At 50.6% G+C, this 26,271-nt stretch overlaps 1 protein-coding gene across 2 annotated transcripts in view; it reads right to left on the minus strand.

The window, feature by feature from the left end:
* OCRL (OCRL inositol polyphosphate-5-phosphatase) overlaps positions 1-26,271 on the minus strand; it is a 611,352-nt gene that overhangs the window by 194,527 nt on the left and 390,554 nt on the right. Inside the window, exon 19 of one of the 2 annotated variants that reach the window (XM_086918813.1) lies at positions 20,016-20,039. The exons of the other annotated variant lie outside the window; for it this stretch is intronic. Within the exon in view, the coding sequence (XP_086774939.1) occupies positions 20,016-20,039 (24 nt within the window). The remainder of the gene's footprint in view (positions 1-20,015; positions 20,040-26,271) is intronic. 2 annotated transcript variants of the gene reach the window in all.

The following is a 26,271-nucleotide window of genomic DNA, read 5'->3' on the forward strand; positions in this document are numbered from 1 at the left end:
AGTGGTATGGCTGGGGGGGGGGGGTAGACTCAAAGGGAGGGGGTAGCCCCTTCAAACAATCTCCAGAACCCACCTATCTGATGTAATTGTGCGCCAGTGGTGGATGTGATGATGAATCCTGACTCCCACTGGCGTCTGGTGGGCATGAAACACCGGACTAGGAAGGTGTGGAGGCACTGGCAGCAGGGTTTTTGGTGGACTGACACGCACGCTGGCACAGTGACCCACCTCTGCGAGCCCCACGTCCACGGCTGCGCTGGGACTGTTGCTGTGCAGGTTTAGTCTGAAATGAACATGTCTGCATGCCTCATCCGGAGCTTCGAAAGGAACGAAAGCTAGAAGTGGAAGGAGTACGTGCAGCCGAAAGGCCTAACGACTTGGCCGTGGCTCAGGAGTCCTTAAAACGCTCCAATGTGGAATCTGCCTTATCACCAAAGAGGAGGGTGCCATCGAAGTGCATGTCCATTAAAGTTGTCTGGACATTTGCAGAAAAGCCAGTCGTCCTCAACCAGGCATGACGACGTAACGCCACAGATGTGGAAATCGCCCTACCCAGCGAAATAGCAGCCCAAGAGACAGGCAGTGTTCACAGACTGCAGTCCAGTACTTGCGGAAGAATGCATCTTCTTGCCAAACTGCTCCAATTTCTTGGATTCCTTGTCTGGTGGAGCAGAAGGAAACGCACTTGGGGACGCGGAGGCCTGAACCACCAAACTTTCAGGTGTGGGGTGCTGGGTGAGGAAGGCAGGGTCGCCTGGAGCCGGGCGATGACGTCGACCCACACCCTTATCCATAGGAGGCCCTGTGTTGGGCCAGGACCACGTGCCCAAAAGCACAACAGAAAGTGCCTCATTAAACAGCAAGAGTGGTTCTGTAGAAGAATAAGCGGGCCTAAGCACTTCTGGTCCTGACAGTCCCCCATTGGCGTAGGGATCGGTGCCGGAAGACATCCCTCCGGCACCATGCCGATGTCTGAAAAGAAGACGACACCAGCGTCGGCTCCGCCGGTGCCAGCACCAGCGCAGTCGATGCCAGTGGGGGCCGTACGGGGTCCACCGGCAAGAACGGGGAGCCCTGGCCAGAGCCATGGAGGCATCTGGGCATCGACGACGTCAGGGCTGGAACCGGCCACGTTGAGGAACGCGGAACAGTGGGGCCCGAAGGCGATCAGACGGGGCCGCATGGGCCGAAGATACGTGCCATTGCAGACACAAACTCTTGCAATTCAGCTGGAGTCGCCGATGGACACGGGAAGGGTGGGTAAGCCAATGTTAACTGCTCAGGCTCCGTCGGAGCCGCAGGGGCGGGGCTACATGCCCACTCAGCCGTATCCAGCGAGGGGATGACGAAGAGCGATGAAACTTCTTTGACTTTTTAAGATTCACCTAACCTGACTTCGAGTGTGAAGACTTCGAATGATAGTGCTTGCTCCGCGACCGGGCCCCCGACCTCTCACGAGACCGGGACCTGGAACGATGTGGGGTCGACTCCTGGGCCTCCAGTCACTTTCGGGACCGCTCCCTCAAAGTTTTCGGGCTACGGCTCGGCAGTGGGAAAACGGCTCAGTGACATGGTCACGCCCCAGGCAGAAGAGACACTCATGGTGTGGGCCATTCAGCGACATCGTGCCCGGACTGGCCTTGCAAAGCCTGAAACCGGGGATCCCTACCCACCAGGAGAAAGATTTATTTACAATTTAATCAAACAAGCACTTTAGTCAACAAGTTGACGGGGTACAGCTCTCTCCGGATCTGCGCTTGCTGGCGCGGAAAAATAAAGAACTGACATCAGCGGGCATGGGCATGTTTAAGTAGCTCCAGTGACGTCATCTCGGCGAATATGACTCAGACGATGCAGGCAGAGCCGTATGACGACGTCTATCAACTCGCAGGGGTAGTGCTGACGAAAACTATCTGGATCCAGTCTGAAGCCTGGGGCTATTCTAAGGTAAAAAATCGATCACTAACGTGTCTCTTTCAGATAGGTCATACTCCAGCTAACAACACAGTTAGCAAATCAAACACTCTGTTCACCAAATATTGTTCTGTCAAGGTGAGATATGACTGTTAGAGATCAGCTGCAGCTTCTTGGTAAAGGGGGGAGTGAAAGTAGGCTCATAACTGAAAACATGCACAGCAGCAATAAATCATTGTACAGCCAAATATTCACTTTTTTTAAAATACGAGAAGTATCTCATTGCTAGGGCTATCCACAAAGGAAAAATATGAAATTCACAACCAACTACACTGTCTCCCTGAGGTCAGGACTCTAATCTTTCGTTAGATGGCTCCCCTGGTCCCTCTCCCTCGTGGCTTCGAGCTGTAAAGGTTATTCGTCATCCACTTTAGCCAAAAACCATGGTAAGCCCCAAAAGTAGTAGTCTTAAGAGCTCACTATGAATATTTTTTAAGTCAGCAGTGTTCCAGCGCCACAGCACTAATTAGCAGAAAGTTCCCTCCGAGGTCAACTGGCCCGAAATCATTCTTGCCCGCACCTCAAAGAATCAGAGCAACTGGAATTCCTGAGCATGTCCCTCCCATGGGAAGAGGTGTGGCGCCGCGGCTAGGGCGGCTGACTCCGGTTTCTGGCGATCACGGTTTGATCCCCAGTACCGGCGGCAGATTAGCCCAGCACCATGTGACTCTGGGCAATAGCTTGCCTAATCCTCCCGACGGCCCCCAGTGCCAAGAGACCTTTACGGGTGATTGTGCGCTTTACGAATGTTGATTATTATTATTATATTATTATTATATAAGTGCTGGAATAGCAGCAGCCGATTCAGGTGAGTTCGCTGCATGCAGTCCAAATGGGTTACACTAAATGGTCGGACAGCCCTCTTGCAGTGGCAATTCCGCAGTTAAGAGAGTTTGCTGGCAGCTCCTCTTTGCAGGGTGTGTCTCTGGTGCAAATCCTGTCCCAGGGAAAGTGCACAGCGTCCCACAGTGGCCTCACTCCTCTAAGATTGTTCTCTTTACCCCCTCTAGCATACATGTGTATCAAATCCTCAAGGTACCCGGGCTCCAGTCCAATCAGCTGTCAGAATCAGAAGTGCTTGGCAGCGGTCCCTCCTGCCATAAAGGGTCTTAACCCACTAACCCACATGGGCTGAGGCCCTTACCGCTGGGTAATCTTCTCACCACGGTCCATCCGGTCATATGGGGTTGCCACGCCCCACAGGCTCTGCCCCAATAGGCACAACAATGCACACGGTTCAATTCACGAGCCTTCCTCTGGCACACAAGCATTGAATTGATCGCTCAGCACCCATCACTACACAAAGGGAGTCAAATCGACAGGGCTCACCACTGAATCTTACTCCCTCCAACGCTCTTCTCTCCTTCACAGAACACACTGGTCTTGGCAAGCGCTGATGCTCCAGGATCCAGGACAGGTGGTCTTGGATTCCCTGGGTGATGTACTCTCACCCTACAGAGAGACTTGCAGGTCTTGTCCCCGAGTCCTGATAAAAGGCAGAAGTCATGCAGAGCTTTCCCTCCTCACACAGCACATATTGCTGCGTGGAAGATTACACTTTTTGGAGTTTCATGCTTCTCATAGTACATTTTCCAGACACAATGTGATTTAGAGTTTGAATCTTTGACGTTTATGTTGAAAATCTGCTTGTTTTTTAGTGCCCAATGTACGAGTTGCTTACCTTCGATAACGAAGTATCTGGTAGAGACGATTCTAGCCGCAGATTCCTTAACCTAGAATTATCCCCAGGCTTGAGACTGGATCCGGAAAACGTTTCCCGCCACAACGCCTGCCTGCCCGCCCTGGTCCGACTCGGTATCCAATACCGTTGAGCGGAGGGCGGGACAGGTACGAGCCAGACACGCCCAGGCACCCCGGGTCAGTCGAGCGGTTAGCACTCTAGCCTATCACTTGGAAGGGCTATTTAGGCGGTGAGGAGGCTTGGCTCATCGCGGTAAGGGAAGGACAGTGGCAGTGTCTCCCGACCCCGCTTGGTGCCAGGTAATGCTTGTGAAAGCGGAAATTATTTTTTAACATTGTAGAGCACGTTGCAGACATTGAGACTGTTTGAAATTGATTAATAATTTTAAAAGCACTGCGCCGTTTAAAATTGATTTCTACTAATTTTAAACCACCTACGCTCTCACAATTGGGAATAGAATTGACTGCTACATCTAAATCCAACACTCACCACGCATCCCCCATTCACCCGGAACTGTCAAGGGCTTCAGGGCTCTTCGTAGTAGTCTGTGCTCAGTGTTTCAGCCTGCCCGCCCTGGTTTGACTCGGTATCCAATACCGTTGAGCGGAGGGCGGGACAGGTACGAGCCAGACACGCCCAGGCACCCCGGGTCAGTCGAGCGGTTAGCGCTCTAGCCTATCACTTGGAAGGGCTATTTAGCCCCTCGTCGGCTCAAGCGCGCTGCGGTTGCGCGCAGAGGGGCGCCTAAGTAAACGCCGAAGACAAGCCAAAGACCAGCCCGTCTGCGCCGTCCGCGCCAGGATGGGGCTAGGGGCCATAGAGGCTGATATAGCATTAACTCACACACCCTTCCCGGAAAGGACAACCTACACTCCGCAGGTACTATTGGGACTTAATATATACCCGACTTTGGGCGTCAGATGCGGCGATCTGCCGGAGGTCGAAGGCCCTTTTTCTTGCCACCATTGCCCCACCCAATTTTCCACGCATGTGAGGGAGACCTACTATAGAAGTTGTCCCAAACCTTTGAATCCTACTACTACTAAAGTTGCAGAGAACCTTCCCTTAGGGAGGAAAAATATCCTCTGTAATATTAGATCACTCTCGAAACACGGAGGTTTGGGAATTAATTTCGTCTAAACAGCCAGACATATGCTATCTTACGGAAACATGGCTCAAACCACACTGTACCCCCGCCATAACTCTAGGAATCCCGAGTAACTATAAAATAGTCAGACTAGACCGTCCCTCAAAAATTGGCGGTGGGATTGCTATTGTACACAAAGAAGAGTTGACCATTTCGGTCCTAGAAGAACTCAGCTCCTCCGAAATTGAACTTCTAGTTTTTAAAATACATATGTCCCCCAAAGAAAGCCAGAAAGGTGCCCTAGTTTATCGCCCGCCTGGCCCTTGCAATAATTTCTCCAACACGCTGGTAGAGCTACTAGCCCCACATGTCAACAACAACAGATTTCATATTAGTCGGAGACTTTAGCGTACATAGTGAGAGATCAGACTGTAGCGAAGCACAATCCCTATTAACTGACCTATCCTCCTTAGGACTAATACTAAGGAATTGTGGACCCACACATCAGGCAGGTCACACCTTAGACCTGATACTTTCCAACATCCCGCTTGTCTCCTGCCCACCTGCAACTCAGGTGAGCTGGACTGACCATTTTACTGTAGAATTCACCACCCCCCACTATGTACCCACCCCTCCATGCCCAACCTCACTACCTAGTGTCCGTAGGCAGTGGCACAAAGTCACCAACACCACCTTCAGGGATAAATGTAATCCCCCGCTCTTCTTACCTCAGGATAACATTGAAACTGCCCTCAATAAATTCGAAGGAGAAACTAAGGAAGTCATAGACAAAATTGCCCCTTTGAAGCAGTTCAAATCTAGACCGGCCAAAAAACAAGAAATCTGGTTTTCTGACCATCTAAGAAGACTTAAACTAAGTGCAAGAAAACTAGAAAAAAGATGGAGAACCTCCCACCTTCAAGAGGACAAAAAAAAGTATTGGGATGCATTATCCTTTTACCACAAAGCGATTCGCATAGCACGAAAATCCTATATTGCTTCACAAATAAAAGATGCAGGGAACTCCCCTAAGGTGCTCTTCCAAATTCTGCAAACGTTCGTCAAGCCTATTGCATGTGAATCCCCTGAGATGGCATCTCAACAGCTGTGCGACGAAATCTCCTGCTTTTTCACCAACAAAATTGATAACATTTATGACAAAATAGTTTGCGCCAACCGGGCTATCTCCTCAGATCCGGTGTCTTCCCAGATAGACACGGAACCTAAACTGGACATATACTCCCTAGATATCTTCCCTCCCATCTCTTTACAAGAAACCTCCTCACTAATACAACAGATTAAGAGTGGGAGTCCAGAGGACACCATCCCTGCGAGGATAATGCCCGCACTAGCTGAACAACTCTGTCCAACGATTGTAAAACTGGTGAATCGCTCACTCAGTTCAGGTACCCAAGGAATGGAAACGAGCCCTTGTCAGACCTATCAGGAAAAACACTGCCACCCCATGGACTGACTTAACCAACCTAAGACCCATCTCCTTACTACCATTTTTGGGGAAACTGATTGAAAAACATGTAAATCGTCACCTATCCGGACACCTTGAACTTGCTAGCGCCCTGGACTACTCCCAGTCAGGGTTCCGCCCTAAATAAAGCACGGAGTCCACCCTCCTGTCTGTCACTGATGACTTACACATGTACCAGGACAAGGGCTTCTCAGTCATCTTGGTTCTATTAGATCTGTCGGCAGCGTTCGACACCATGTCTCACACCATCTTGACCGAACGGTTGTCGAACGCTGGCATTAAGAACAAAGCTCTTGACTGGTTGAAGAGCTTCCTATCTGATCGCACCCAGAGAGTCACCATGGGTGCGTTTCGCTCAGCGGAAGTAGAGATCTCTAAGGGGGTGCCACAGGGCTCCTGTCTGAGCCCTACCCTTTTCAATATCTACGTGGCACCCCTGGCAGGAGTGATGCGTAGGTACGGCTTCATACCCGTATCATACGCAGATGATACGCAGCTCCTCTTCCCTTTTAAGACTCTCTCTGCTGAGGTCAGAAACTCTTTCTCTTCAGGAATGAAGGCAGTGGCAAAATGGATGTCCTCCAACTACCTTCAATGTAATGTCAGCAAAACGGAGGTCATGTTTGGGGAGGCTAAAATGCTATGGACTCCGGAGTGGTGGCCATTAGACCTAGGAGCAGCTCCTGAACCCAAACAGGTCGTGAAGAATATTGGAATTCGGTTTGACCAAGATCTGTCAGTCAAACAACACACAAACTACATTACAGGAATATGCTTCCATACCATCAGCCTACTACGCAAAGTCTTCCCGTTGTTACCGGACTCTGCAGGGAAAACCCTTGTTCAGGCACTAATCCTTAGTCGGATCGACTACTGCAATGGCCTGTTGCTTTCTGCCAACGAAGGGATGTTGGCTAAGTTACAGGTCATTCAGAACACAGCAGCTCGCCTTGTTCTCAACCCCCCCCCGCCCCCCGAGAACTGCCTCAAAACCCCTCCTTGAGCAGCTGCACTGGCTCTCAAATCAACAAAGAGCCAAATTTAAAATATGCTGCCTGATGCACAAGTTACTACTTGTGTAACGATATATCTGTAAGAGACATTAGTTAGTGATAGATTCCTTACCTTAGAATATCCCCAGGCGTCAGACTGGATCCGGAAAGTTTTGCGTAGCAGTACCCTTGCGCGTCGGTAGGAGTCGTCTGCGGCTCCGCGTCAGTCGTGGGCGTCGTGGGCGCCGTGATGACGTCGGAGTACTTAGACGCCGCCTCCGCGTGCTGACGTCAGTTCTTAGCCACAGCTTTTCCGCGCCAGAAGCGCAGAGCCATGACAAAAACCGACACTGGTGCCAAGAAAGTAGGGCCCTGAAAGGGGATGACCGTAACCCTAGATATCGGTTCGCAGAACGGGGAGGATGGGTGGGTCGGTAAGGAATCTATCACTAACTAATGTCTCTTACAGATATATCGTTACACAAGTAGTAACTTGTGCATCTGAAAGAGGCACGTTAGTGATAGATTCCTTACCTTAGAATAGATACCCCAGCAATACCATCCCCGTGGTGGTGGGTCTGCGAATCAATCACACCAGAAAGTCCCGGAGAACGGAACGGCCAAAGAAGCCATACCTCCGGACTTGGCTGTCCAGGCAGTAGTGCCGCGCGAACGTGTGCAACGAGGCCCACGTAGCTGCCTGGCAAATGTCCTGCAAGGGCACACCTCGGCCCAAGGCAGTCGTAGTGGCCGTGGCTCGAGTGGAATGAGCCCTCAGCCCAACAGGGGGTTCCTTCTTAGCCAAGGAGCAACACGCCTGGATGCACATGATAATCCATCTAGAGATGGTCCGTTTGTGCACCGCTTTCCCTTTCTTAGCGCCCGTGTACCCAACAAAGAGTGGATCATTCACCTGGAACTGACGTGTGCGATCCAGATAGAACGAGAGCGCACGTTTTGGGTCCAGACGGTGGAGCCTCTCCTCCTCTCTCGAGGGGTGCGGAGGCGGAAAGAAGGTGGGCAATGTGATGGACTGCCCAATGTGGAAGGCCGTGATCACCTTAGGCAAGAAGGAGGGCCTAGTCCTCAAAACAACCTTGTCCGGATGGACTGAAAGGAAAGGAGGCTTACAAGAAAGAGCCTGGAGCTCACTCACTCTCCTGGCAGAGGTGATGGCTACTAGGAAGGCAGTCTTTAAAGAAAGAAGGCGAAGAGGACAGTTGTGAAGCGGCTCAAAGGGAGCGCACATCAGAAATGTGAGAACCAGGTTCAAGTCCCACTGAGGCATCACGAAGGGAACAGGAGGAAAAGTATGAGTGATGCCCTTCAGGAATCGATTTACGATAGGGGACTTGAACAAAGAAGGTTGGTCAGGCAGCCTCAGAAAGGCTGAAAGAGCCGAAAGATAGCTCTTGATAGTGCCCAGAGCAGAGCCCTGCTGGGCAAGAGAAAGAAGGAAGAGAAGAACCTCAGAGAGAGGGGCATTGAGGGGATCCACAGCCTTTGCTGTGCACCATGCCACAAATCTGTTCCACCTGCAGGCGTATACCGTCTTTGTGGAGGGACGCCTGGCTGCCAGAATGATGTTGCAAACCTCAGAAGGCAAGTCAAATGGCCTCAACGGTCGCCGCTCAATCTCCATGCATGGAGGTGGAGACTGGACAGGTTCGGGTGGAGGACCGTCCCCTGCTGCTGCGACAGAAGGTCCTCCTGAAGAGGCAGACGAACCGGGGGATCGACTGACATACTGAGTAGCTCGGGATACCAGTACCTTCGTGCCCAGTCCGGAGCCACAATGATGACTTGTGCCCGGTCGCGCTTGATCTTCTTCAGCACTCTGGGCAGAAGAGGTATAGGCGGAAAGGCGTATAACAGACCGCAGCTCCACTCGCGACGAAAAGCGTCTCCGAGCGAGTGCCGCCTTGGAAATTCCAACGCGCAGAACTGATGACATTGCGCGTTCTCTTCGGTGGCGAATAGATCTAACCAAGGCTCTCCCCATCGCAGAAAGAGGCCTTGCGCCACGTCCGAGTTCAGACGCCATTCATGATCCATCGAGCACCGACGGCGGATTTCGTCAGCCCTGGCGTTCAGACAAGCGGTCGCCTCGAGCGGAGCAGGTAAGGAGGGGTGCCGGGGTCACTGGAGCCGGTGTGCGATCATTTCCGCACTCCGGTTCGTTCGGGTTAGCCCCCTGTTGCTCTGTTCCCGTTGCCTGTGGCTGCCCTTAGCGGGATCACTCTGTTGTTTTTTGGATCTGCCGGGGGTTCCCCACCGCGAGGCGCCTCCAGATAACGAGCACTCCTTTGATTAAAAAATCCTCCTTTAAAAACGAAGCAGACACCTGGCAACGACTGACCTTTCCGCCGAGCACCTTTTACTGCGATTGGCCCTGGGCAGCGATGTTGCTGGGGCCTACTCGGTGCCCACAGTGCCACCGCCCACGCGGTTTCTGACCCCGACTGTTGTTCTGTTGTTCTCCTGTTCCGCTTGGCCTGTGACTGGGTGAGAGACTGCCCTGTGGTTGGCATGGTCCACTTGTACCAACACCACGCTGTACCCAGAATATTGTACCTTTATCGACCTATTTTCCTTCTACTCCCAGGTAATTACCGTACAGCTCAGGCCCCACAAGGACAGTCTGTGGGGACCTTCCTCCAGGGATTGTGGGTAAGAACCATTTTATATCAACAAATACTGAGGCTCCCTTTAACCCTTTCCCTCTTTAGGCACATATGGCTACCGTCATAGCGACTAGAGAACCCTTTGCATTTTTTGGCACATAAATTGGCTAATAGGCAATGGATTCAGTACACTGTATATTAAGAGAATTATTTTAATATGTTAAAATGTTTCACTGAAGCATGACCTCCACTGTCACGCACGATCTACTCTCCCTCTCTCTCACTGTTCATAGTTGTGACCCCATTAAGCCACAACACACACTGGGAAAATGGCCCTTCCCTTCTCTAGAAGTTATGACCTGATCTACATATGCGATATGAGGCTACAAAGAATGATTAGGTTTTCATTCTGATTTCTACGATTATTTATTTTTTCTTCTCTTAGAGCGGGCATCCACGCAGGCCTCCATCCTGCCTTGGTACTCTCGACCACGCAGGTTGCATATGGTACATCTGACAGCCCGGATACGTTTTTCAAGTTTATGAGCACATTAAGGTCCTGAAGAATTGCCTACACGGCATGAAACATGTTGACCACACCATAGGTGAGGGTTGAACGAAGCCCAACTACTTCTCTTTGAGCTTCGGTACCCCTCCCTTCACTCTTTTAATAAGGCAGTTAGCCACACGAATAAAGTTGTCTGAGTGGACTATACTGACTTTTTTTAGAAACCACTCCTTCACGCTCACTACTTCACCCCCTAGGCCTCTCACACGCACTCATCCACTGGCTAGGAACAAAAGAACTCCACCAAAGTGTAGCACTTCATGCTACCCGTCAGGCATTGCACCGCCAGTGGAACGTTGGAGCAGGAGGCCAATGATGAGACGAAACAACCATCAGGTAGGATGACAACAGTCGTCCAGCTTTCTAGTTGTGTGAGGCATCCTAAGTTCCGTTAAGGAATTCATTGTATTCCCCGGTACATCTGAACACTTCCTTCAGTGAGAGAGATACTCTGTTATTCCTTTTTCCTCGGGGAACTTTGTACATTCTTTTGTTATCAGTTCAGAGAACCTGCCAGGTGTTGAACCACCAGAGTCACGCCCTGATGTTCCAGCCATTGCCAGAGGCGCAGAGCCTCCTGGCATAGGGTCCACGACCCCACCCCGCCCTGTTTGTTGCAGTACCACATGGCGGTGGTGTTGTCCGTGAACACCTGCACTGCACTCCCTCGGACAGACGGGAGGAATGCTTTCAGTGCCAGACGAATCGCCCGCAACTCCAACAGATTGATATGGAGCTGGGACTCCGCCGGAGACCAGAGTCCTCTGATCTCCGCCTCTCCCAAGTGGCCTCCCCAGCCCTGGAGGGACGCGTCCGTCACAACCACGTGCTCCCGTTGGGGAAGGGAGAGGGATCTGCCGTTGACCCTATCGCGGTTCGTGAGCCACCACTGCAGCTGTCTCGCAGTGCCCTCCGAGATCAGGACATGGTCGGACAGGTTGCCCCGGTGCTGGGCCTACTGAAACTTCAGGTCCCACTGCAGAGCCCGCATCCGCCACCTCTCGTGATGCACCAAAAGGATGCAGGAGGCCATCAGCCCCAGAAGCTGCAGCGTCAACCTGACCGAAACCCGGGATAACGGCCCGAAGATCGGAACCAGGGCCTGTATATCCCGAACCCGCTGTTCGGGCGGGTATACCCGAAACTGCGCCGAGTCGAGAACCGCTCCGATGAAAAGGAGCTTCTGAGAGGGGCACAGATGTGACTTCGGCACATTGATGGAAAATCCCAGCCGGTGCAGGAGATCCGCCGTAGTCTGGAGGTGGCTGACGACTGCCTGGGGCGAGCCCGCCTTCAACAACCAGTCGTCTAGGTAGGGGAAGACTGAAACCCCTAACATCCGCAGGTGAGCTGCGACCACCGCCATCACCTTCGTGAACACCCGTGGGGCGCTTGTAAGGCCGAAGGGGAGCACGGTAAACTGAAACGCTACCATCCAGTCTCCTGGGTCTAGGGCAGCCAAGACCTGAGCTAGTGTCAGCATTTTGAACTTCTCCTTCCGGAGGAAGCCGTTGAAGTTCCTCAGATCCAAGATAGGGCGTAGGCCCCCTTTGCCCTTCTTGGGTACCAGGAAGTAGAGGGAGTAGCAACCACGTCCTACTTCTGGCCCAGGAACGCGCTCGATGGCCCCCTTGGCCAAGAGGGTCGACACTTCTTCCTGCAGGAGCCGCAAGTGATCCCCCGATACGCGGTGGTGTTGCGGTGGCATGGCTTGAGGGGTTGTCTCGAAGGGGAGGGAGTAGCCCCTTCGGACAATCTGCAGCACCCACCTGTCCGAAGTGACTGTGCGCCAGTGAGAGTGGTGATGGCGAACCCTGCCCCCCACTGGCGTCACATGGCCCGAAAAGCACGGACTAGGAGGGTTTAGAGGCGGATGCTGCCGGGGCAGGTGCGGACTGGCTCCGCTTGTTTCCCCGACCGCCCGCACGGCGGTTTCCACGGCCGCCGCCGCGCTGGACGACAGACTGCGGCGAGTGGCTGGCGGCACGTGTGGGGGCGCCCCTTCCTTGGCCACGAAAGGAGCGAAAGGCACCCATTTGCTGGCGCGGGGCCGAGAGGCCCAAGGACTTGGCCGTAGCCCTGGAGTCCTTAAAGCGCTCAAGCGCGTGGTTTGCCTTGTCGCCAAAGAGGCGACAGCCATCGAACGGCATGTCCATGAGTGTATTTTGGACGTCTGCCGAGAAGTTGGCGGATCTCAGCCAGGCGTGGCGTCGTATCGCCACCGTCGTAGCCATCGCTCTGCCCAGCGAGTCAGTAGTATCCAGTCCGCACCTGATATTATACTTCGCTGCGTCCCGGCCCTCCAGTAGGGCTTGGCCGAGTTTGGCCCATATCTCCAACGGACACTCTGGCAGCACTTCCGCCACCGTTTCCCACAAAGAGTGGGTGTAACGGCCCAAGAGGCATGCGGTGTTGGAAGACCGCAGTCCCAAGCTAAGGGACGAGAACACCTTTTTGCCATAGGCGTCGTACCTCTTGGATTCCCGATCGGGAGGAGCCGTCGGGAAGGCGGTCTGGGAGTTAGAGGCCTGGATAACCAGACTCTCGGGGGTGGTGTGGGTGGACAGGAAACATGGGTCGCCCGGGGCCGGGCGGTGGCGTCTGGCCACGTTTCTATCTACAGGCGAACCTGTAGCGGGCCTGGACCAAGTGCCCAAAAGAACGTCCGTCAAGGCCTCATTAAACGGCAGCAGAGGCTCCATGGAGCATGACTGCGGCTTAAGGACCTCAGTGAGGAGGTTAGTCCTCACGGCCGCGACGGGGAGCTCAAGGCCCAAGGCCTTAGCAGCCCTCATCAACACCACACTATATGTAGCGCCCTCCTCCGAAGCCACGGTAGGAGGAGAGACAAATCCAGTGTCTGGAGAGTGTCCAGACCACTGGCCTCCCCAAGGTCCCCTGTCCAGTCCATGTTAGACTGAAACTCCCTGGTCAGAGGGTCCTCAGACCCCTCCCAATTCTCCTCTTCCCCCATCTCCTGAGATTCAGGGTCATAAACAAATGGGGTGGGTTCATAGAATTGAAATTCTCCGAACGGCGTAGAGAGCGGCGCCGATAGGCATCGTCCCGACGTCGGAACCCAGTGAGAGGAGGCATCGGGGACAGCGCCGCCAGAGGACAGCGCCGGAGGGGACACTACACGGACCGACCCCGGGGGGGGGGGGGTCGTAAGGTCCACCGGGGACGGTCCATCGCCCGACGAGGGCCCAGCGGCGCCGGGCCCGAAGGCACCGACGTCGCCGGGGCCGCTGTACCCTGCGGCGCCGAGCCCGAGGGCACCGCCGGCCTCGGGATCGTGGGGCCCTGCGGCGCCGGGCCCGAAGGCACCGGCGGCGACGAGGCCGAAGCACCCGACAGCGTCGGGGTCGTAGCCCCCGACCCGCTAGGGCCCCCGGACGGGTTCACTGGGCCCGAAGGCGCCGCGGAACCCGTCGGAGGAGAAAGGGACCTCATGGCCATGAGGAAGCGCTCGATCTCCTCCGGCGTCGCGTTCAGCCCAGGGACCGGGGGTATGGGGCCGGACGCGGCGCCCGCGACTCACGAGGAGCCGCGTGGGCGGTGTCACCCGAACCCTCGGCCGCATCGCGCGAGCGTCGGGGGAGGGGGCATCAGGCACAAGCGGTGGGGTCCGTGACCGACATGGTACGGTCGCAGTCGTCGCAGTGCTTGAAGCCGGGCATCCCTAACGGCACCGTCGGAGTTGTAAAGACTTCGAAATGGATCAAAAAAGATCACAAAAGTTTAGTCAAAAAGTGACTAGGAACTGCTCTTTCCAGATCTGCGCTGGCTGGCGCGGAAAAAAGAAGAACTGACGTCAGCACGCGGAGGCGGCATCTAAGTACTCCGACGACGTCATCACGGCGCCCACGACGGACGCGGAGCCGCAGACGACGCCTACCGACGCGCATGGGTACTGCTACGCAAAACTTTCCGGATCCAGTCTGACGCCTGGGGATATTCTAAGTTAAGGAATCGATCACTAACGTGTCTCTTTCAGATATGCTCTTTCAGGATTCTCTTTTGGTTGCATGCTTTAATTCAAATCACCCAGTTACCTAATCACTCCTTTGACATATGAGTGAAGTTAACTCCTCACTCTTGTCACTCAATATTAATACATTGGCATGGTCTCTGCAAATAAGAATGATTACATTTTAAATCTTTATCACAGATTAGGTAATTGTGCTCATAGTCCAAGTATTCCTTGTAAAATGTATCACTGCAATCATCTCTCCTCTGTGTATACAAAAAGTACACACCTTTATTCATTCACATGCACTAGTAAAATTAGAGTCTAAGATCCTCATGCTAATATAACAAACTTCTGTATCATCCCCTATAATTTCACTCTGCAGTGGCACCATATTAGATAGTGTGTCAAAATCCCAATAGTGAACCAAGTTGTCTTATAGTGATGGAGATTCAAGCAATTCCGATCTAGTTTTACTATCGAAGAGAGGGAAAAAGTAAACTGTACAGTCAATCATGAAGTTGGGTAGGGATACAAAGGAAAGAGGCGTATGTGTCTAATAGCAGCACATGCATGAGGCTGGTGAATATCTGGGCAATCGTTGCCCACACAGGGCTCCAAATGTACAAGTTACTTACCTTCGGTAACGATGTATCAGGTAGAGATGATTCTAGCCGCTGATTCCTTCATGTAGAATTATCCCCAGGCGTGAGACTGGATCCGGAAACTTTTTTGCCACAGCATCCCTGCTTACCGGGGGCAGGACGACACCAGGCGACTCTACCCAGGCGTCGTCCGCGTACGTGTCGTCACCGAGGTCACATAAGACACGCCCCGGCGTGCCTATGTCACTTTTCTTCGGAGCAATTTTCCACACCACAACGTGGAAACAAACCACCAGATAAAAAACTGTTGAAGCGTGGGAACAGTGTGCGAAAAGCAGAAAATTTGGAAAGAAACTGACTAAGAACACCACAGAACCCAAGGCAGGGAAATAAGAAGAAGAATCCCGCAGAGCCCTGCGCAACCACCCTGCCAACACATAGACAGCCTCCCACACCTGTGCCCCGGAGGCAAGGAACATGCGTAAGGATATGACACACGTAGGAACACTCCTCCCCATCCTGAGCAAGGAAGGGGACCAGTCCCAATACAGACGGGGACAACAAACTACCAAGCGACCCCAACAGAAAGGGCAACTACCCACAAGGGATAAGGGCGAGACATGGCCCAATGACCCTTAATCAGAGGATAGCAATGGAAAGAAGGGAGGTGAGGGAGGACAGGGAAGAAGGCAACCCCCCCAAAACCTGGAGTAGCCAGAGCAGTAGAGCACCATAACATCGGAACTCCAGCCTCTGAAGACCAAAGGAGGAATGAACCGCACCCAGAGGGAGCCACCCTTCAAGAACAAAGAAGGCACTCACAGGAGATACAGCCCCCCACGGGAGGCAAATACAGATGACCAACCTAAGGGTCCTCGCCGATTAGGGAAGGAAGGGCAGGCCGTGAAGGAATCTGCGGCTAGAATCATCTCTACCAGACATCCTTACCGAAGGTAAGTAACTCGTACATCTGATAGAGACTACTAGCCGCAGATTCCGTCACGTAGAATAGATAACCTAGCAATACCCCCTGGGAAGGAGGGTCTGCGAAAGGACACCACCAGCCAATACAGAATAGAGGGCCCCACAGGGAACCAGATCTGTGGGAGAGAAGGCTGAAGAGGAGGCAAGGGCGGAGAGGCCGAAGCGCCCCACAGCTCCACAAGGCAACGCAGCTTAAGCCCAGTGCCAAAACAGGAAGGTAGGAAGAAGAAGCCTAGAAGACCCAAGGAAGTGAGGGAAAAGAAGGAAAACCGACTCTAGGTTGAGAACAACCTGCCAGCCAGAACAGCGCAGGCAGTTGAATTCGCCAGAAGCAAGAAGAACAGCCTGAGACCGCAAAAAGGCAGAGTAGGCAGCGCCTGGCAAGGGAGAACATAGGATCATCCCAGATCTCAGGGCAGGGAGAGGAGGAGATGCCAAGGCACACCACTACGAGTGGCGGCGCACAGGACCTCAAGGAGGAAAAGAAACCTACACAACGCCAAGAAGAGCAGGCACCCGAAGGCGAGTAGAACCCTTCAACAGAGCAAAACCTAGGGTACGATATGTGAACCCTCTTTGGAAAAAACTTCCACAGCAGAGAAAAACAAAAGAGGCAGGGGAAAAAAAACACCCCGCGAAAGGCTTTACAAGCAGCCCAAGCAAGTAGAAGGCCTAATCTCAGGGCCAAGTCTGTGTAACAATTCCAACACACATAATCAACAAAAGGGCCATCCAACAGCCAACAATGCCAAAGGCCCAAGGAAGGACACAAATGGCCAGAAACACACTCCAAAGCCAGAACAACCGGCCTAAGAAGGGACAGAATCAACCAGACTCAGGAGTCACTGAGGCGGGGACGGAGGAGGAGGAGGACGGAGCCCTGCCAATAGCCTCTGGATGGCGGAGTCGGTCGGGCATGGAACATCATGCTGCCATCAAATGGAAGGTCGATGAGTCGCTCCCGAATAGTCTCAGGGAAAACTCCATCCCGAAGCCAAGCATGGCGACGAAGAGTGACTGAAGAAGCCATGGCCCGGCCCAGCACCTCTGAGATGTCCAGAGTGGAGGTTAAAATAAACGCCGCAAGCTCCTGGCCATCCAACGCATGATGCCTCAAGTCCACCTGACCACCCTCCTGGGACGCGACAGATCCCAGACACTCAGTCAAATCCCATAAACAATATGAGGCCCGAGCCAGCACACACAAGGTGTTCAGGGTCCGCAGGGCGGCGCTGGTCGAGGCGAACATGTTACGTCCCCAAGAGTCCAACCAGCGAGCCTCACAAGATGGCGGAGTCAACAGCGACAGCAGGAAGGGAAAAGCAGTCTGCAAAAGAGGACTGTAGGCAGAGGGGTAGAGGGAAAGGCACAGCGATCACGAGGCGCCGGGAGATGCCGGTGCAGAAGATGTTGAGGCACAGGGTCCCCTGAGGCAGGAAGCCTCCAAGCCCCTGTCAAGGAAGAAAGGAGGGAACCTGAAAAGGGAAGCAAGATTTGCCTCCCACCAGAGCCCTGATTTTATTTATTTTATTTTGTGTGTTTTGTAGAGCGCACAGTGGCCCCAACGGGGCGTCCCGGCGCTGAGAACTCTAAAAATAGAGGCCATGGGGTCAGATATCCAGTTTAAGAGGAGAAGAGATGGGTCTTCAGGGATTTACGCAATACGGATTCTGTCTGGCAGGTGCGTAAGGCTAGTGGGAGCTTGTTCCAACGCTGAGAAGTACAAACCTCAACGGTTTTTCCACCTGCACCAGAGCGTTTAAAAACGGGGGGTTTCCAGGATATGTAGGGAATTGGAGCGTAATATCCTGGAGTTGACATACGTTCGCAGGGTGTTTTTCAAATGTGCCAACCCACTGCCTTTTGATGCTCGGAAGGCCAGTGTCATGGCCTTGAAAACACATCTTTTAGCTATGGGTAGCTGATGGATGACCTTCAATAGATGCTCAGCCGGGAAGTGAGCCACCGCAGGCTGCCATGGACACTGCATGAGCGAAGACCGCACCTGCCTCCGTAGGGCCCCGCGATGGGTAAAGCACCTCCTTCGTGGGCGACAGCTGCAAACTATGGCGGCCATCCCCAAGGCCAAGCGGAATGGGCAAGGGCCAGAACTGAAAGTCAGAAGGAGTCGAAGAATGAGGGACCTGCCGCTCTTGCGACGAACACCTCTGCCTCAGGATGGGCGGGGAGCCGCCCTTCGACGCTGGGGAAAAAGACACCACACTGCGACCTGTCTCCGGGGAGGACGACACCAAAATGCAGGCCGCCAACGGACAAGAAGGAGCGTCCGAAGATGAATCGGCAGTACGATCCCTGCGCGGAGCCACAGAGTCCGCAGCCTGAGGAAGGTTGTCGGCACCATCCACGTCGCCGGACAAGGTTCCTCCAAGTCACTCCGCATCGGAGACCGGAGCGGAGCTGCAGTCGAAAAGGCCCCGGGGAGGTGCCAGACCGGCACCGACCCGATCTCTGTTGAGGTAGCCACCAGCACGGGGGAACAAGACGGGACTGGGGAGTGGCCGAAGCCCTCCTCCAGCCGCGGCCCAGAATGAGGCGTAGATCGCTCGACAACCCGTGAGGCGATGCCAGGGAAGATTAAACCCCCCACTCGCCCTCTGTCGAGGCAGCCGCCTGTGGGGAGGGACAAAAGGGGCCCGGAGAGGGACTGACTCAGAGCACGACGAGGAGGGTGCCCCGACCCCTGTAGCTCCGCACGGTCAAGCTGCTGCCGGCACCGTAGCGGCGGCACCTCGGCCTTAGACAGGACCACCTTGTCAAAGGACCGAGCGGGACTAGGGGATGCGACCCGAGCCCCGGCGACCTCCCACGACACCACAGGGACTCCTGCAGGAGTTTGCGGCGAGGCAGAGACGTCGTGGCCTGAAGGAGGTGACCCAGAGGAGCCGCACCACATCCTCCAAGCCTGGATCCGTACCAGTCGTGCAGAGGCCGGAGCCAGCGGCGGCGCCGCGAGGCCTGCAAAGCCAGCGCGTATGTCTCTATTTGGACTCTCGACGCCCAAACACCGGGAAACGGTGGATAGGACGACAAGCGGGCCGCATCACCCGCTGAGAGTCCATGCCCCCGGAAGGCCGGAACCCAGCCCCCAGGGACAAACGGCGAAACTTACCCACCGGGGACTGACGCTCACGTGACCTCGGAGAAGGGCGCGGACGACGGCACGGCCGAACCTGAAGCCGTCCGCCGAAGCAGACCGAGGGGAGGACGTCGACCTGGAGAGACACGCAGAGAGAAGTTTCATGTGGCGCTCCCGCCGTGACTTCAGCTTCAACTGCTAACAGGCCTTGCAGTCGGTGGTGCTGTGATCCTCCCCCAAACACCACATACAAATGAGGTGTGGGTCCATCGCCGAAATAAGACGCACACAAAACGTACAAGTTTTGAAGCCAGATGGCATTCGCACACTGTTCCACCAAAAGAATGGAGAAAAAAAGGGGCCGAAACATGCCCGTAGCAAGGACCGGATCCGCGTGGCACGCTGACAACGGAAAAAACTGACACAGGCGTGCCGGGGCGGGTCTTATGTGACCTCGCTGACGTCACACACGCGGACGACGCCTGGGCAGAGTCGTATGGTGTCGCCCTGCCCCCGGCGCGCAGGGATGCTGTGGCAAAAAAGTTTCCGAATCCAGTCTCACGTCTGCGTATAATTCTACAAGGAATCTGCGGCTGGTAGTCTCGATCAGATCTAAATAAAGGAACTACTCAACTGAGAAACACAACGGAAATGGAGGGAATATGCCCTGTTAGGAATGTACAAAGGTTCATCTGAGGTTGGCGACTACCATAAGAAAGAAATGTTAGTGCCAGAATGAATCTAACTGGTGCTAGTTTTAAAGCAATGCCTGCACCAGTTCCCCCTATATCAGAATAGTGCAATAATTCATAAAACCATTAGCTGTAAAATCTACTAGGCATACAGTTTGGCGGGGGAGAAGGAAAACAGTCATGTAGCGGTGAGTAAAAGTATAGACTTAAATTCAAGCACATAGTTCCAATTACCTTTTCTGACAAGCTGTCTTCTCCCTGAGAGCAATTGCAAGCAGAAAAAGAGAGAGAGAAGAGAAAGTCACTGCTAAACTGATTTTCAATAATGTTGATGCTTTTGAAATCTGTTATTCATGCTTTACAAGTGTGATATCACTACACCTTAAATCAGAGGTGAAGCGTGAATTGGGTTCAATATTTAAGAGAGCATGCAAAATAATGAAGAATCTGCAGAAAATATATAAAGAAAAAAAAAGACAAAACAGCCATTTAGACAATAAGGAAGAAGATCAATTTTAAGTGCTTACTCTTACAATGTGTTTGGTTATATGATAAAAAGATTGATAGTTAGCAAAGCGTTTCTACAACAATCAACTGTTTGGCGAAAAGGTAGCCTGTGAAGCAATAACAAATTCTAAAAATATGTGAAGCTGAGTTTTCAGTGCTCTTTTGCAGAAGATAATCTTTTGGGATACTTGTCCTCAAAACATTTACTATTTAAAATGAAAGTTCTTCCAAAGAATGCTTACAAACCAACATGTATGCGCACACTTAGTACGGTTTACTTCATCCTTACTTACATTTCATGGCCATTCACACCAAACAAATCCAAAAAAGTGTTCCTTACCAGCAACTCTCATGTCAAAATAGGCTACAACAATTCAAGTGAATTTATTTCCCATGTGAGGAACAAAGTCACACTCAAGTGCTACACTTAAAACAAAAAATAAATCTATCAATAAGTCTATAATTCTTCACTGAAGGTGCACCAGAAACTTAACTCCATTCACAGACAGCAAGATAAATACTGCATGGAAATAACTGCTGGTTATTGCTGTCATGCAAGCAATTTAAATTCACAATCTACTGCACAATATTCTAAACAATGCAGATTGCTGGTGGATTGTAAAGCAGTCTTTGACGTCATAAGACTTAAAAAACAAACAATACTGACCACTAGTAGATCTGGTACTTTGAGAACATTTGTTTTGAACCTTAAATACTCCAGATATGGGAACATCAGTTATGCCTTAGGACTCCGTAGGTTTAAGTGCTAACTAGATTTGAACTCTGAAAGGCAGATTCCTTTGGAAACTGCCTTTTCCTAAAAGGTTTTTGGGTTCCTTCCGTAAAGCTGATATTGGTCTACTATCGTAAAGGTACCACCCTGTGCAAACATTTTAGAGCTATATAGCTGGTCAACACGGATTCTAAAATGTATGAAAACATTACGATTAGAAACCATTATCCCTCAACTTATTAAATACGAACAGACAGGTATTATCAAGGGAAGATTATCCTCAGATAGTGTTAGTGTTCATCTAGATATCCGGTATTGAAACCTAAAACTGCTTATGCCGCACTCATTTTGGACGCAGGGAAAGCTTTTGATAATTTAAGCTGGACGTCCAAGTTTAAAACCCTTCAATGACTTACAACCGGGTACATTTAATAAAATAATATGTATAGACTTTAGTCTAACCACAAGGCTGTTTTTTGTACAAATAGCAGTGCATCTCTTTTTGGTTATATTACAAAGAGGTACCACACCAGTTAACCCTTACTTTTTGTTTTGGTAGTCAAACCATTTGCGGCCAAGGTAAATCAGGATGTCTCCAATACAGGGTTTTGATACAGTAGCACAAGTTGAAGGGGTAACAAGGTCACCAACCCTTACTGACCAATTAAATGAGCTTCCAATCTGTTTGCGTTTCAGCCCTCAGCAAGGGGGACACCCCTTACCCCCTTGTTAACGTAGAGAAAAAGTTGTGCTGGGGCTTGAAGGTTTGAATGTTAGTTCTTTGGAATAATTCCAATAAATTCCCATAAGTTAGTGCAGAACGTATTTATTGACACATCAGAGTGAACAGCCAACACGTGTTTCACCCCAAAGCGGCCAGCAGGCCTGGGGCTTCTTCAGGGCGATATTGTTTTGGTTCAATTTTTCGGCTTTTAGTATGTTCGTCAAAAAATGTTTATTCTAGTAGTCATGGCACAATGCTAAGTTCTTCCTGAATCAAGTCGGATAGCAACTTGCTAACTTATGGGAATTTATTGGAATTATTCCAAAGAATTAACATTCAAACCTTCAAGCCCCAGCACAACTTTTTCTCTCAGGGTTTTGATACAGAGATGAACAAATAAAAAACTTGAAGATATGTTTTACTTTAGTTTCATAATCCAAGAAATTCCTTAACCTATTATTTTAAAGAAGTCAAGAGGTTTTCCAAAATATCAAATTGTAAATTGAATAAGGACAAATCAAATTATCTTAAAAAGAATTCAGCATGAAAGATGTGTGACAATTTTGGCTTATTAGAGAAAAAGGATACAGTAAATAACTTCGTTTAAGGTTCACTAATGACATTAAAGGCATGGTTGAAGAAAGCTTAGATTTCACAAAAATGCATTTATTAACATTTGCCCGCCACATTGTTTTTATCATTGCATGGGAGAGTAGGTCTTATTAAGATGATATTTCATTATATATACACAATCTCTATCTCTTATGGTTGCTGTATATGTTATAGAAGAGGTTGGAGTTTAGAAGAACTGAGTTTGGTCATAAGGTATTTCAGTAATGACTTATCTGGTCGGCTTATCTGGTAGAGACGATCAATTACTGAGGTGTCAGACTGGATCCGGAAGATTTTGAGCAGTAACTGGGCGCCGGTAGGGTCATCAATCAGCTCCGCGTTGGATGCGACATTTGCATTGCCTCCGTGACTAATTCCGTGCTAGAAGCATGGAGCCACGCCTGAATGGTCATTGGACTAGCATGCCAAAACTGAGGGCCTACAGAAACATTGTAGATAAGCATACGGGATCGCAGAGCAGGAGGCTTGGTAAGGAACCTGCAGCTAAATAGAGTATCTACCAACCAGACAAGGCGTTATCGAAGATAAGCAACTTGTTTATCTGATAGAGACTTCTAGCCGCAGACTCCTTACCTTAGAATAGATCCCCACAGAAATGAGTTCACAAACTGTCTCAGACCAAGAAGTACTGAGGACCAAATTGGTAAAGTGCACATCCTCTTGGACAGGACCATCAAGTAGTTTTAGGTAAACATGTGCAGGGATGCCCAAGAGCAGCCTGACAGATGTCCAAGTCTGGAACTCAGCGAGCGAATGCAATGAGTGCAGGTCCCATTGGGCATGATGACAGGGCGAGTGGTGGATATATGCTGGAAACCCTTTAAAAAACATGGCACAATGAGCGACTTAAACAAGGAGGGTTGATACTGCAACCGCAAAAAAGCCACAATGGTCGACAATTACCCCTGAACTGTGCTCAGTGCTAGGCCTTACCGGGCTAGAGACAACACAAAACAGCAATGCTTCAGTCAGGTGCCAGAAAGAGTGTAAACATGTTTATCGATGCACCAAGCCACAAACTAATCTCAACAGCATATATATATATATGGTCTTTCTATGGCCCCAAGATGTCCTCACAGACTTCGGGAGGGAGATCGAAGATTCTCAACTACTGACGTTCAATTTCCACACATGAAGGCGTTGCGTGTGCAGGTTTAGGTGCATACCACATGCCCTGTTTCTGCAACAGAAGATCCTCTCAAAGGGGAAGCCTAATTTGAGGACAGATGCTCATACTCAGGAGTTTGGGCCACCAAACTATCTGCACCAAATACAGAGCCACTAAGATGACTTGAGTCCAATCTGTCCTGATCTTCTTCAGAACTCGAGGCAGGATTGGTATCAGCGGGAACGCGTACAAAAGTCCTGAGATCCAGCTAAATCGGCTTTGGAAAATTTAAAACGCCTAAGTGCTGACATTGCATGTTCTTGACAGAAGCAAATCTTCCCAGACACAGAAGAGACCTTGAACTACCGATTGATGTAGACATCATTCGCGAGAGGTCACCAGTTGAGCTCGTCCATTCTGCAGTTAAGGGATCCTGAAAATGTTCGGATGTATCAGCATGTCTAGAGGCATAGGGCCTCTACCCCACCCTGTTTGTTGCAGTACCACAGGGTGGTAGTATTGTTCGTGAACGTCTAAACTAACTCTGACTCGCCCTCCGTCGAGACAGCCGCCTGTGGGGAGGGAAAAGAGGGGCCCGGAGAGAGACGATGAGAATGAAGGCTTTCACAGCCAAGCCAAATGCTTTTAGCTCCGAGAGGTTGATGTGCAGCTGAGACTCCACTGTAGGCCGTAGTGCTTTAATCTCCAACTATCCCTGATGGCTCCTGCAACCCAGAAGTGACAGATCTGTCCCCACAGTTATTTCTGGATGGGGAAGAGAGAAGGGTCTGCCTCTGATCTATTAACAGTTTGTAAGGAATTGTGATGGGTTCAGCACCAGAACCAGTGCCACAAGATTGCTCCATATCCAGAAACAGATCTGAAGGGCCGAACAGACACAGAGGACAGACCAGCAGTCAGAAATCCAGTTGGGATACCTCCTGGACTGGCGAGTCCTGAAGGTGCTCCAGTGAGGTCCAGTCGTCCAAAGATAGAAACATGGCCTTATAGAATTCCTTTAGTTGGAGAGGTGTTGATCCGACTCTAGGAAACTTGAGGAGGCGCGGATCAGACCCAGGTTCAAGTTCTGCCTGGAAGACGAGGTAGGGCACCATGACTTTTAGCATAATTCCAACACCTCTTCCAAAGATTTGGACCAGCAAGGGAAAGTCGAAGAGACTTTCAAATTCTTGAATTTCGTTTTGTGGGACTTACCCGAGAAGTCGGGTACCTTGACAATGGCCAACAGGAGCAACTCCAAATGGGGGCCTTTTATGTGACTGGGAACTGGAGCATTGCTGTTAGATGTCGAGTGGCCTGGAGTTTCATGGCATGCTCCCTAATCACCTTCAGATGCATTGTCGGGAAATCTTAACAGGTCTTGGAGTCGTAGTTCAGCTCCAGGAACCATAAACAAACCAAGTGGGGGTCTGTCACATCCCAGAAAACACTGGGAACAAAGCTAAATAAATAAATACAAGCATTAACAAATAGTCAAAAAGGTAGCCAAAAAAAGAACTATGGTAGCTCTCCAGATCCGCGCTGCAGGCACAGAAAAGAAGGAACTGATGATACTGCACTGGAGTGATACCTATTTAGGCACTGGGCACGTCACATTCAGCGGTTGGCCAATGACGACCCAATCAGCGCCTCCTACAGTCATCCAGAGGTACTGCTCAAGACTTTTTGGATATTTAAGTCTCCAGAACATTTTGCGAGAATACACGTAATGTAGCAGAGGGAAGGATGCGGAAACCTTGTACTTTCTTTCAACAAAGGCACTCATTCATGGGGGTGATGAGAATTCCTTAAATTTAATAAGATTAACTCAGTACCTGAGATTAAGGCATTTTTCTTGTTAGCAAGTGCTAATACTTTAAGAACACCTGCCATGGTTTCTAATGGCACCACATGAACTTTCATTTAATGCAAATAATGTTTAATAATGCTCAAAGAGAGAAGACAACAGCAAATTAGAGTAACCGCCCCTAGGCAATGGGATACGTTGGAGTAATATCAATAGAGGCATCTGTTACTAAAAAACACGCACTCCTTGATGTTTGACAAGACGGCCTTTGCAAGAAATAAACAAAAAGAAAAGGGGGCGAGCACAAAACAACAAATTTAACATATTATTTGGTCTGATAGTGGAAGAAAATCTTTAAGACTTCCTTTGCTTTTAAACATTCAAGGGTCAACAGGCCTTACATAGATTATATTAAGAACACTCCAGAGACTAGCATAGAGTTTACGGTTTACTCCCACCCACCGTATTCCCCAGAATGGTATTGTGATTACCATCCAACACTGATTTCCAAAGTACTCTTGTAGTGTAACCTATACACATACATTCTATTTAAGATCCTCATAAAAACATGTCAAAAGGCTAACTGCAAAAGCTAGTGAATAAACAATGTGACTCCCTTGGAATGTTTGCCGGAGATCAAGGGCTATTGTAGACATCTGAAACAAGTGGTCTAGCAAGTGATAACGAGACCAAACTACAGATATGTTTTTAAGACAATTAAATGAGTAGCCATGGTCCAAGATTAAAAGGCGAGTTATAGTGAACTCACAATTTAAATTCCATTATTTTATACCACTGTTTTTTAAAGCTACAAACTCTGGATACACATTTAGTTGGCCTAAAATAATTATTTTTATAATTACTTGGATGGATCATTTATTGCTAACATGTTTTAACTGGATAACGTAATAGGCATTCCATGTTTTGAATAAATATCTGTTATGAGGAAGATGGAGCTTTCTGACGCTAGTGTGCATT

This window comes from Lissotriton vulgaris, chromosome 4_1 (assembly GCF_964263255.1).
Source record: "Lissotriton vulgaris chromosome 4_1, aLisVul1.2, whole genome shotgun sequence".
NCBI lineage: Eukaryota > Metazoa > Chordata > Amphibia > Caudata > Salamandridae > Lissotriton > Lissotriton vulgaris.